The sequence below is a fragment of the Danio rerio genome, chromosome 25, assembly GCF_049306965.1.
Source record: "Danio rerio strain Tuebingen ecotype United States chromosome 25, GRCz12tu, whole genome shotgun sequence".
NCBI lineage: Eukaryota > Metazoa > Chordata > Actinopteri > Cypriniformes > Danionidae > Danio > Danio rerio.
The window spans coordinates 18827501-18841935 of NC_133200.1; the positions used below are offsets into that span (position 1 = coordinate 18827501).

Here is a 14435-nt window from a genome sequence, read left to right on the forward strand (position 1 = left end):
TGTGAAGTTTTCTGTTTGTCTTGTGTTTCCTCCACCAGCACCTGTAGATGTAAAAAAAGTTATTTTAATTAAATATGTTAAATGATATTTTATAAACAAAGTCTTACATAACTCTTACCTCATTTAACTGATCACTTTCCTTCAGACAGATCGAGTCGAGTGCACCGTGGTCTAGCTGTACATGACACATACATACTTTAGTAAAGGTTTAGCTACAATGTAACATCGTGACATCACTCGCTACAGATTAGCAACATTTCTTACATTAACAAATGTGTTCAAAAACGCGTCTTAAGCGACTAAATATACTACAGGCTGCAGTTACACTACATATATTTAACATATTGGGACTGAAACAACAAGAAAACTGTCACGTACTTACACACTCCAGCAGTTACCGCTTCAACGTAATGCGCGATATGCGCATGCTCAGTAAGTATCGACTACTTCCATAAACATTTTTTTTTAGAAAAGGTTATTTTATGTCATTTTATTTAGTTAAATTCAATATAAACACAGTTTAAAATACATTAATAAATTAGTTCATCAAAAGTAAGTGTAAAGAAAATCACAGTTAAAAATCAGTTTTACTAAACATGGGCCTTGTCGTAAATCACGCCGTTGCCGTGACGACGTTTTGCTACGTAACCTTTATTTCTTTTAGTCAGAGCTTGAATAAGCGTCAGTCCCGCGTGCGTCACTCGAGCTGTCAGGCAAGTATTTTCATTGCTGGAGAAATCCCTCTCTCACATAAAGGGCGCTTTTGTAGCTTTTCTTGTAAGGAATGGCTTCCCCGGTCTATCACGTCAGCAAACAGCAGCTAAAATAATTTTACTGCCACTCTGTTTTTAGTTCAGTGGTGATATCTCATGTGAACGTGCATTAATGAGCGTTGGTTTCTGCTAGGCTACGAAAGTAATGATGACTCAAACAGCGTCACTGCCCACGTAAAAATACTACAGTGATTTATAGTATAGTTGTGTGGTATTGTACTGTTTACAACACTTAAAGAATACTTTGACATACTATGGTATTACCAGTCGTTACTGATATACTGTATTAAATACTGTAATATAATGTAGTATTTTACTATCGTAAACTGTGGTGTATTAGTGTAATATAACCTATAGTTGTAGAAAACTACAGCATTGGGTCATTTGTTTATATTATAGCTGATTAATTCAAATGCTTTACTATGTAGTATAGGTAAAGAACAGCACAGTATTGATTATGCATTACTATAGTATTTTCAAATGTGGGTAGATTAGTAGAGATGCAAAAGGCTCAAGTTTATTATGTTACAAAAGAGATCATTTGGATTTAAATTCCCAAACAAAGCAATACATTTATTTTTGGGCTTACTATGATGTTTATATTATTTATCCATAAATTGTATATAATACTGCACTTTCTTTATGTTGCATAATGTATATTTTGGTATATTACACATTGTATAAAATATATGTGCTTTTTAAATACTGAACATGAGAACTTTGCAAGGTTTATTCTGTAAATGGCAAATCTTATATACAAACTATATTTGATACTATAAGATATGTTCTTTTCTTGAATCTATATTTCATGCAAACACATCTCTGTTTCACTTGTTGCCACGTATTCATGTCATACAGTTTTTACCCACTAAAAAACAAAGCAATTTTAAATGTTCGAAATGTGTGTAATTTAATACATAAATTAAATTTATGGTTCCTCGTGGTAGTGGGTGGACCTGAAGTATGGAGTTCAGTATGGTGTTCTGTGAGATGATATAATGTCCTGCACTATTACAGTCTCTGAAATAACTATATTACATCAACAAAAAAAGTATACATTTATTTAAAAAATATTTTAAAATGAATTTGATTGTATCTCGTTTCAGAAGAAGCAAAAGAACCAGAAGGAAAAGAACCAGAGGATTAACGGTGACCACTACACCAGTCTGTACTAATTACATATTCCACAAGAGCAATCTACTCAAACAAGTCAAACACAAATACACTGCATTTTGCACTGAAGCATAAATACAGGTAAATGCAATCTTAACTGCTAGTCACTTATGTTGGTTTCTGTGGGTGGTAAATTATTTTGTATTACTCAAACTTGATCAAATTTAAAGCGTGTTACAAATAAATTACTTTTCATTCATTCATTTTCTTGTCGGCTTAGTCCCTTTATTAATCCGGGGTCGCCACAGCGGAATGAACCGCCAACTTATCCAGCAAGTTCCCATCTCTGGGAAACGTCCACACACACATTCACACACACACACACACACTCATACACTAGTGACAATTTAGCCTACCCAATTCACCTGTACCGCATGTCTTTGGACTGTGGGGGAAACCGGAGCACCCGGAGGAAACCCACTCCAACGCAGGGAGAACATGCAAACTCCACACAGAAACGCCAACTGAGCCGAGGCTCGAACCAGCGACCCAGCGACCTTCTTGCTGTGAGGCAACAGCACTACCTACTGTGCCACTGCTTCGCCCCAATTACTGGTCATTTAATCCTATATTTTAATATTTGTAAATGCATCTTTACCCCACTTGTCTGTATAGTCACACAAAATCACATCTGCTCTCCTGCAATAGAACTGTAACTTTGCAATCAAGATCTCTTTTGCTGACTACAACTCTCTGATTGGTGGAGTTTCTGTTAGGCATTAGGCAAATGTTGTTTTTCTGTATACATTTTATATGAAAGGGCACCTATGATGCAAAATGATCTTTTGAAAGCTGTTTTGACAGAACTGTGTGTAGGTATAGTGTGTCCCCTGTCATATTGAAGGGATATAAACACAACATGTCTTATCTTTTCTAAATTTCCTGACATTAAAATGGGATCCAAATCCCAATTTGAGGCCCACATTCCCCACCAATCGAATTGATTGACAGGCACGTGTTAACATGTCTCCATAGTAACATGTATAATCATATCCACAAGAGTGCACTTGCAAAGTGAGTGGCATTAACATTTATTCTACTCTCTATAATCAGCTGCACACCAAGAATGAGTTTTACAAGTTTAAGACAATTTTTAAAAAGTGCATGAATGTAATAAGGACAGTAAAATTGCTGTAATCCATCTCTACAGCCACGTGTCAGTAAAATTACAAAAGAAGATGCTACAATCTCGGTTTGTGGACGTTAAATTAGGTACAATAACAAAACGAATGTCCATACAGCAGTGGATATTAATGTGTCTCCTGTCACATTTGTCATACAAAAACAGTGCAAAGTTAAATGTGTGGGTCCTGCGAACTTTGTAACAGCATTTGTGTATAACTGATCGTTGCAGAAAGGCTTAAAATAAATTAACAACAACTACATCAAATAACCATTTTAAAGTTTTTACTTTAGTATTTACCAAAAAAAAAACAGATCTACTTGCTTTGTGTCTGTCACTGTGCTGTTTATCTGATGTGAGACGCAGCAAGGTAAGGAGACATGTGGGAACGGTGGGTGGGGAGAAACATCTCATTTACATTAAAGACACAGTGAACAAAAACAGTGTCCTCAGACCTTTAAATTCACATATTCGTAAAGGTATTATAAATAATGTGATGAGTATATTAAGCTGAAACTTTAAACACACATTCTCGAGACACTAATTACTTATCTTAAATCTTGAAAAAGAAGTAAAATAGGTGCTGTTTAAACATGATTGTTTTAAAAATAAGAAGAATTCATGCAAACAGATGATTTTAAAACAGCATATTTGATTAATTAATATCATCAGAGCTCACAGCAGGGGTCTGTTTTTAAAGGTTTATTATTTATTATTTATTGTAAACGAAAAAAAGGAAAAAATTGTTGACCTTTGGAAAAACTGAATAGAGTTCTTCTGGAACCCCATCAAATATTGCATAAAAAGGCACTTATAGTAAAAAAAAAATTACTTTTTAAGCTGTTTTGACAGACATGTGTGTAAGTATATTGTATAGACTGTCATGGGGTGATATAAACACACCCAGTCCTTTTTTTTTTATTTAACAACATAAAAACAGTGGACCAATTGGACCGGTTTTCAGAGCGACCGCAACTTGATTTAGGAGTGCGGTCCCCCCGCCTACCAATATTGATTGACATGTGGGCCAAATGAACACCCTTGCTCTATTTTTAGATGTAGGGCTCAATGGGCTTAACCTGAGATCAACGTTCACCACATGATCGCTCTCATAGGCAACATTGTGATCTTAGCTCCCTGTGATCTTAACTAGGTGCAGCTGGAAAGTGGGAGTGTGTTGCCTCACGCGCGCGTCCCTCCATTGGAAATAACAAACTTGCCTTAAGCAGGTCACACACCAGTCACCAGAAGCGCCGTTCGGCGATGTGCCACGCAGCGACATGCATTTTAGAATTCTAAACATTGGTTTCTATCAGGGTACACACAACGGCGCCTCAAGTCAGCGGCCGTCCGCGGCGCCCAGCCTGTTTATATTTCTGCCGCGCCACAGAGCGCCATCTGAATATTTTTATTTTAAACAACATGTGAATGTGTGCGTCTGGTGTGCCGTGTTACGGCTCTGAGCGGTGCATCTGGTGCCTCAGTCAAAGTTAATTCAGTGTGCGTGGTTATTAGTCTCGGTGTACAAGCTTGGAACTTTAAACTAGCACACAGTTGGCTGTAAAAGTATACAAAGACACAAATGATTTTGTGCTCTCTGCTTGTTCTGTGTCCGCGTCATACATGTACGGCTAAATGCTGATCCTCTCGCTCATGTTGCTTCTCTCTGTTTGCCTGCCTGTTGCAACACAAAGTTGGGGAGCTCGTGGCTCCGCCCCTTGTTACATTTGACGGTAAGTCAAAACTAATTTTCATGTGAAACAACACCCCCCTAAAACAACAACCTGTGTACACGCCCCCCAAAATTTGAATTGTGTTTTGAACTGAACTGAAAATGTTTATTTTGCTAGTGCACACTGTTATTCTTAAGCTGAGCAATTAATCAACAGAAAAAAAATGTTTTTGGTAATCTTCGGTCAAAGTATGACAATTTCCTTCTCTGAATAGAAGCGTGATGTAAGAGGCTTCAATCATAATATTCTTAGCCACACCCCTCTTACCATTAATTTTGGTACCAAGGGATGGATGGACAAAAAAGCCCTGCCCCCTACTCAGTGTTCAATTCCAGTTGGAATTATTCATTCATCCATTTCCTTCGGCTTTGTCCATCATTTATCAGGGGTCGCCACAGCGGAATGAACCGCCAACTAGTTCAGCATATGTTTTATGCAGCGGATGCCCTTCCAGCCGCAACCTAGTACTGGGAAACACCCATACACTCTCACATTCAAACACTCATACCCTACAGCCAACTTTTTGAAAACCCAATTCACTTATAGCGCATGTCTTTGGACTGTAGGGGAAACCGGAGCACCCAGATGAAACCCACACGAACACAGGGAGAACATGCAAACCTGACACAGAACTGTCAACTCGCCTAGCCGGGACTCAAACCAGCCATGTTGCTGTGAGTGCTAACCACTAAGCCACCATGCTGTCCAGTTGGAATTACATCAACATAATGAAATAAAAGTCTCAGTAATGTCCAGTTGTTTCTTATAATCATTCAATAAACCTTTAGAAAAGCCAAAATAATATAGATTTAAAATAGATTTACTCATTTAAATTCACTTAGCTTGACTACACCTGTGGATTGCATTGGGTGTCCTTAGGTGACTTGATCTTCTCCTGCAGAATTCTTTTGAATAATCACGTGTAATTCACACTGCCGATGATATGACCTGCATCGATCAAGCATGAGGTAATGCGAACTGCAGTTGGGGTCAAAAGGTCCCCACTCCTGCCTACGAAGGCTCTAAATACTGCTGCTGATGGTTAGGGATCTCATGCAAGAGTCAAAGGTCTATTTGTTTGGTGGGTGTCATCTAAACAGACCATGCCCACTTCAGACCATAAGCGCACAGCAAAAAGACCATGACGGGGTCAAACATCTTCAACACGCGGGCCTTTAGGCCATAAATCTCGCCAAACTGGTATGTAAACAACTTTAATTGCTTGCCACCTGTGAAGTTTGTTTTACAGAATGCCAGAGGATGAAACAGAAGCCCATAGACAGGTGCAATGTAAAAGATGCAGAGGGCATCTCTAGAATAAGCAGTATTGGATACAGCTCGCTTTGCTGGTTATTGCATTAAAACACAGATATTGGGTGACGATCTCTGGCAACCTCTATAATTCATGCTTATTACCTCGTATGTCATCAGACTGCCTGCTCCCTGTCGTCATACTCTGTTTTTCCTTCAGTCAGAGAAGAAACTCTAACCACACCATGAGGGAATATCCATAGGTCAGACCTGTTTAGGTGCTCTCTGTGTCATGACATAGCCATTCCTGGGCTACATTTAGAAAACTTTGCTCATAGTTATCTAATGTGTCATCCGCAGACCATAAAAGTAGGACCAAGGCCTGCACCTCCCTGAGAGCCGCTCTGGACACCTGTGCCTGGAGCAGGTTGCTTGGCTGGATTACCACCTGATGGAGAAACCATCTAGCAGCTTGTCAGTCAATAAATCTGTAATTATTCTGTGCAAAAGGACAAATGTGAAAAGAATCTTGGTATTGGAAGTTGCAATAATACAATCATGTTTAGGAATTTAAATCTATAAATTTAAGCATTTTTTCAAAACTTAATTTAAAAATGTGCCGTCTTATAAATTAGTTATAATAAATTATTTTATTTTTCTAGTAAATAAATATAAATGTTATATTAAATCTATGGGTCATTTTTTTATCACATATACAGTATGTCATTAACTGAAATATAATACTTGACAATTTGAGATAAAACAAATTAGAATATTGCTGCAAAACGTGTAAAATATTTTTCATGAAATCTACATGTACAAAACTTCAAATGTATGAAAACTTCACGTGCAGTTTGTACAGAAAAACTACATTCAAACTGCTACTCCTAAACCCAACCGTTACAAGAAACTATTTCAATTTTTGAGCCGTTTGTCTCACAGGGAAAAATGTCCCCACAAGGTCTAAATTTCCTGGTATTGCTACACTGAGACAAGGTACAGTAAACAATCATGTTGCTGCTTGAATTTAATTGAATAATAATGTTTAAGATATTATTAGTTTTATTTTATTTATACTAGCAATATATATACACACACATATATATATGTTTATTTATATAGCGGTTTTACAATGTAGATTGTGTCAGAGCTGCTAATCATAGAAGTTCTAGTTAAGTCCAGATTGCAGAGTTGATATATATGATATATATATATATAAAACACACAGTTGAAGTCAGAATTATTAGCCCCCTGTTTATTTTTACCCCAGTCACTGTTTAACAGAGGGAATTTTTAACAGATTTCTAATCATAATAGTTTTAATAACTCATTTCTAATAACTGATTTATTTTACCTTTGCCATGATGGCAGGAAATAATATTTGACTAGATATTTTTCAATAAACTTTTATACAGCTTATAGTGACATTTAAAGGCTTAACTATGATAGCAATTAATTTTATATTGATAGTATGATAGATGACCTTAAAATGGGTTTAAGTTTTTTTAAACTGCTTTTCTTCTATCTAAAATAAAACAAATAAGACTTTCTCCTGAAGAAAAAATACTATCAGACCTACTGTGAAAAATTCCTTGCTCTGTTAAACATCATTTGGGAAAAATGAAAAAAAAAAAAAGATTTTTTATTCCAAAGGGGGGATAAAAATTCTGACATCAACTGTGTGTGCGTGTGTGTGCGTGTGTGTGTGTGTGTGTGTGTGTGTGTGTGTGTGTGTGTGTGTGTGTGTGTGTGTGTGTATACACACACAGACACACTACCGGTCATCTTTTTTTTTTTTTTAGAGAAAATTATTCTGTTCATCTGTTAAAATCACTGGAATAAATGATTAAATTAAATCATAAAGTACTTTTGAACAGTTGTAGTGTAATACATTTCATAATTTTAGTATTTTACTGTATTTTTGATTAAATAAATAAATGAACAGGATAAACTTATTTTTAAACATTTTAAAATCCTACGGAAACTTTTGACCCATATAATGATATTAAATCTGATATTAAATCTGAGAATTTGTCTAATGATTCTTTGCAAACAGTAGCCCTTCTCGTTTACTCCCAGAAGTTCAGATTCAGGGTCAAGTGAAGGTATAGTGAACGCTGAATTATAGACGTGTTGTTCATCGCGGTGACATCATCACCAATAATGAAGCGGCTCATCAATGGGCGCAGAGCTATAAAAGGAGCTCCGCTCACCCGGTGAACCGTAAACCAGCTCAACACCCGCAACCTGCTATATTACCAGCAACGGTGAGTGTGGGATAATATCTATTTCAACTAAAAAAATAAATATATTTTAATAGTCGTATTTTTAATCAACATATGTTAAATATGTCCCTAAGGCCAATTTCTAATGCACTTCTGTTTATTCACAGCTTCATAAAATGGTTTCCATCAACGGGAATTTGATGAAAAGAGTCATATTTGTCACCGTCTTTATATTATTATTCTCAACAAATGCAGAAAGCAGGCCTCTGAGGTAAGAGCATTGAACATGTAGTCAGAACTTTTACAATAAATAAAAAACACTTTTTTATGTGTGTTCTGAATCAAAATAAATGTTTTGTTTTCCTCCAGAAGCAAACGGGCAGTGAATGAAGTGCAGCTGATGCATAATCTCGGTGTTCATAAGCATGTGGAGCTGAGGCAGGACTGGCTGCAGATGAAACTGCGGGGAATCCACACGGCATCAGTCAAAAACACGGACATTATTCCCGAACTCAAGGAGCTGAATCCAGGGGAAGCTGAGGAGATCATGGGCGTTTTGGAAAAGCTCATGAACCCATCGTGAAAACAGATTAGGATGACAGCGCATGGGATGAACTCAGGGAACCAAATCAAGCTGCTCAACAAAAAGCCTTAATTATTTTATTAACAATATTTATTTTTTTCTATAAGCAAATTATTTATATTTCTTGCTGTTGTGCATATCCTTAGCGGCTAAGCCGTGTAATATTATAGCTGAAAGCATTTAGGCTATATATTTTTGCAGCCTAACCTAGTAGCCTACTGTTTACAGAAGAAAAATGCTGTAGGACCAAATGTTTCTGAAGAGAGAAGCTTTTATTTACGACGACAATGTAAAATAAACGTATTTTGTTTTTAGCATTTGGCTTCTGGTGTGCGTGTGTGTGTTTTAATATTTCTACTGTCTGACATCGCTCACTTTTCATTTTAATTTTTAATAATTATTAAAACTGCAGTTTATTAAACAACGTTGTTATTGAAACGAATTTAAGCAGTTTGCATTAAAATATACATTTAATATAAATCATTTTATAAGCTCACAAAGTTAAAAAAATTGATTTGAAGTGATTTCTTAAATATTATTTAAATGTATATGATTATGTATATTACGTAATACAGTTTTTGCTTTTGGTCAAAATATCAAATAAATTTAAATACTGTTTTACGAATACATTTTGGCAATAAAATGTGTATTTAACGTTATATGTGTGTAGACACATAGCCTATGTGTAACAAATAGAGTATATTCTAAATAACCAAGCTATTCTGTAATATATTTATCAACATTTTGCCAACTGATTAAAAAAGCGCTGCTAAATGCTTGATAGTACAAACACAGTCTTAGTTATAATACCAGTATAATTTGTCAACATTTTCTCTTCTGTGATCTATTCTTGTATCGCGCCTTTTATGGCAGCAGCTAAATGTTTCAAAAGCAGCGCGATTCTCCAGTTTAATTGGACGCGAGTTGGTTTCTATGGCGACGTCCCTGTGTTCTCGCGATATCCGACTTAGCCTTGTAGCTTCCCATATATGTCAACAATGAACACCATCGTGAATGATGAAGATCAAGCTCAAGTAGATTCATGGAACGGCTAATGTTTGTTAAATAGCTTCAGCGTACACTTCGTGGAGGACGTTCAGCGTTAGGAAGAGACAGGTGAGAGAGCGTGTGTGTTGATTTATCGCTCACTTTAAAAGCTAACCGATAAGCTAACTAGATAGCTTAGCCCCTCAGGCTAGCAAGGTTTAAATACTTAAGCCAGCTTTGTTGACATTTTAAAAACTTTATATTAATATGAGCTAATAAATTGCTGATTAGATGAATATTTGTGAGACTGTACTGTTTATTGTTTCAAAGCTTGTCTGTCACAGTCAGTTTAGTGTTTTATTTCTTGAAAAAATTGAAATAGCTTCAGTTGCAGCAGATTGATTTTTAGCACCATGTTAAACTTTCTGACACATTTATGGCTATCAAACACATTAAAATAAATACAGACCACAACTGAATATTGAGGATGATCTCTAATTGGCAGTCTTCAGTCTCCAAATTTAAACCAAGAATAGACTTGTGCTGAAAACATTGTGGCCACCAGTCTCTTTCGGTGAGCTTAATATTGAATTAAACAATTTAATAAATGACTATACAAATTAAATGGTTGTTAGACAGTTTGTTTTTTGTGTTGTCAATATGGTTGTGGTTATATGGGCTTAATGTTGTGAGCACAATGTTTGTATATTAATATTTTACACATCCAAGGAATTTGGGGGTCACGAGTCACTTGCATTTTTATTTTGGGGGTTGCAGGCTGAAAAGTTTGGAAACCCCTGATGACCCCTAAAGTTTTTCTTCTTCATTTTAGTCAAATGTGCATTTGACTTTGTTTCTAAATCTTTTATTAACAAAATATACAACATTTTCTAATTTATCTTTTAAATGTATTTTATATAAACCCATATTTTGTTGATTATTTTGTAGTTCTTGTATTAATACAAGGCGAAGCAGTGGTGCAGTAGGTAGTGCTGTCGCCTCACCGCAAGAAGGTCGCTGGCTCGAGCCTTATGTTAGTTTTTGCAAATATTAATCTTACTTTTTAAATTTAGTTTTACAGTGGGGCTGCACAATTTTGGAAAAATCTAATATTGCGATATTTTATTTTTCTGCAATAAAGTTTGTACTAAGAACACCGTTTCACAAGATAAATAGCTCTATTTGATGGTTTTCTACGGAGTCTTAACAGCATTCAGGCATAGAAACTGAATAGTCACAATGCAAAAACAATGCTTTTCTTATTTTGTTTTGTCTTATTTCCAGTCCAAATATAAAAAAATTCTTAGAGCAAGTACAAATTTAGTTTTGTCATAAGAAGTGAAAATTAAGAGATTTTTCTTAAAACAAGCTAAATTATCTTCAAATGGGTTAAGTTAAATAATCTTGTTTTCGAGTTTTTGAAATGTAGATATTTAGACTAGAAACAAGAAAGCAATTTTAAGTAAGTTTTTTTCATAAATCATATAATTCTGTATGAATACAGTAATTCAATACAATTCTGTAGCTCCTGCTCCACTATAATTCAGACTGAACAATGCATATCTTTATGATGCACACACTACGATATCGATGCTAAAACAATATATTGTGCAAACTTATTATACAATAGCATTTTTTGAAATCATAAAGAACAATTGCTTTAATAAAATATGAAATACTTATATAAATATATGTGTAAAGTACATTAAATATAAAAATGTTTTAATAAATATATATTGCTATACATATTAACAGTTCTAAGACATTATTTCAGAGTGTAAATATTGGTTTAAATATAGGTTAAAATTAATTTCATTTGTGTTTTATAAATAAATATTAAATTGTGTGTACGTTAATGTATAAAACAATCCATTTTTAAATAATTGTAACAATTGTATGAAAAATAAGTTTTTAGTTTCTTAAAATGTGTTTTTTAATACGTTTATGTTTACATTTACTAATGCTTTTTCTCTAAATATTTTTAAGACCTCACAGGGGCCCTTGTCCTTAATTCAAAGATTAATTAGCAGAATATTAGCGAAATATTATTACAGTTCAAGTTTGGTGCTCTCATAAGCATTAGACAATAACCATTCAGCCTCTAGCAGTCAAGATCTAATCCAAAAGCAGAGAATTGTAGGCCATAGGGAGTCTTTAAAATAGTTTCAATGGTAGCATTCCAGTATATATCTAGTGCACAAGTCTTTAATATTATGTTCTTAACAACCATGTAACTTCTTTTTTTTTTTTTTTTTTGTAAGTTTTGTGTTTGTTGAAGTAAAATTTGCATCAAATTACAGTTAAATTTTATGGCAAGCAAGTTATGCAGCATAAACATTATGCCGTTCTGCTCTGTAATAATGACACAATATAAATGTGAACAACAAAACAAATAAATAATGCATAGCAACATTTGTTCATTCTTTTGTTCTTTTTGGCATGTTAGGATATGAGATCTGAAAGCCTTTCAGTCCAGTATTATCAACTCTTTTGAGATGGCAGCACACCCTGTCTCTTATGACAGCCATTCGAGCGATTCCGAAAATTGGGATCAAAGTACAACTTGTCGGTCTAGAAGAGTCTGCAGACGCCTCAGGTAAGGAAGACAGACTCCACGTCATAACCAACTGCATGGATTTTCTGTAGTTGTGTAGATTTTCTTATTTTTTTGGTAGATTTACTGTTGGGATTGCACTATGATTCCCAAAATACTGCACATCATATGCATTTAGAGTTGAATATGTAGATTAGGTGAATGTTTTTTCTCTTAGTTCACATTAAATGTTTAATTATTTATATACAGTTGAAGTCAGAATTATTAGCCCTCCTTTTAAGTTTGAATTATTTCATATTTTCCCCAATTTATATTTAACGAAGATAAGTTTTTTTTTTCAACACATTTCTAAACATAATAGTTTTAATAACTATTTTTTAATAACTTTTTTGTTTTATATTTTTCATGATGACAGTAGTACATAATATTTGACAAGATATTTTTTTTAAGATAGTAGTATTCAGTTAGGATAATGACATAAATAAGCAGTTAGGGTAATTAGACAATTCAATAAACATAAGTTTTTTGTGTAGCCAAAAGAACAAAGGAATATTGCTTAATATTGGTTAATAATTGTTAATACTGTAATAGTTTTTTTTATTATTTAAATTATAAAATCTTTTATTCTAGTTGAAATAAAACAAATAAGACTTTCTCTAGAAGAAAAAATATTATAGCAAATACTGTAAAAAAAAAATCTTTGGTCTGTTAAACATCATTTGGAGAAAAAGAATTGGCTAATAATTTTTACTTCAACTGATAAACATAAGAATCCTATTTTGGTGTATCATAAATGGTGTAGCAGGTAATATAATATATTTTGATTGCACAAATCACACATTTCCATGTTGAGATTTAACCTACTGTAACGTCAAAAGACAACAGTAGTCCTTCTAAGGTTGTTGCCCGTATGAATCTTGTCACGTCACGGCGGATTCAAATGCTCGGTTGCTTTGCATAAAAACGCATTTGGCAAATTAGAAATAACAGATTATTGGGTTCTTTTGTCTTTTGTTGCCTAACAAGTTACAAGTTGCTTAGTCTGAAGTAAAATTGTTGTTTTAAAATAAATCTGATGTTTTGCGCCAAATATATCTAAAGTCTTTTACTACTAACGTTATACTATGTACTAGGGGTGTAACGATACACTCAGCTCACGATACAATGCGTATCACGATATAATGTTCACGATTCGATATGTATCTCGATATTTGGAATAAAAATTGAAAATTAAACTGAAATGCAAATTTAAAAAAAAAATTTAATTACCAAGTAAACTATTTTTTATGTATTTCTTTTGTTTCAACTTGTTAAACTGAACCTTCTTTAAGAAAATAAATTAAACAGGACTGTCTCTGGAAAATAAAACAATTTAAAAACTTCTTAAAAATATTATTGAAATTATTCAATTCAATTGAATTTAACAGTAAGAGCTTAAGGCTTTGCTTGGTTACTTGCGTTTTTTGTGTGTGCAATCTACATTTCCAGGTAATCAGTTCTATAAAATAATCCTGAACTGATGTGTATCTGTCTGAGAGGTTTTTATGGATGGCTGTCTTCATGTTGGGCATGATGAGTGACAGGGTGCCCGTCTTTTCATTACACAGGACAGTCGTGGCTCTTTTCAGCAGTTTAGGAAGGTTTACTATTTCTTCAGCGTTGCTGATGTCGGCGCTATCAAGTATATCATGTTGATGTGCATTTTTGTGTACCTCTGTACTCAAAAGAGTTCTTGTTCGTCGTAATCATAACTCTAAAATGCGATATGATTATTCAAATAATGTGCACGCTTTCAGTTTCATTTCTACTGCTGTTCATACTTCCCACGCGGCTCCTGAACGATCACTCTGTTCCACAAACTGAATGTTGTTTACTACTTTATTACCTGTTAGTCACAACCTGCAGGTTCTGTTCACTAAAGCAGACGCGCGCGCGTCTATCATAGTCCGCCCTCTGTAGTAACAGCTCACGGTCAGCTCACGTCATGTGTGATTTTGCAGCCACCAATATTATTCATTATATCATATAATCAT

At 34.5% G+C, this 14435-nt stretch overlaps 2 protein-coding genes across 3 annotated transcripts in view; both read left to right on the forward strand.

Annotated features, from left to right (window-relative positions):
- Positions 1–8277: 8277 nt before the first annotated feature.
- Positions 8278–9175, forward strand: pth1a (parathyroid hormone 1a). Its single transcript, NM_212950.1, is given in 3 exon segments — positions 8278–8320; positions 8446–8549; positions 8648–9175. Coding segments are annotated over 2 exon segments (309 nt in total). The 5' UTR covers positions 8278–8320; positions 8446–8454; the 3' UTR covers positions 8862–9175.
- A 641-nt stretch (positions 9176–9816) lies between these two features.
- The window catches only part of btbd10a (BTB (POZ) domain containing 10a), a 30536-nt gene continuing 25917 nt past the window's right edge, over positions 9817–14435 (forward strand). For both annotated transcript variants that reach the window (NR_144779.1, NM_001347897.1), the window contains 2 exon segments: positions 9817–9977; positions 12295–12444. Coding sequence is in view for 1 of the 2 variants with exons in the window: in NM_001347897.1 (NP_001334826.1) it covers positions 12344–12444 (101 nt within the window). In the remaining variant the exon portion in view is untranslated.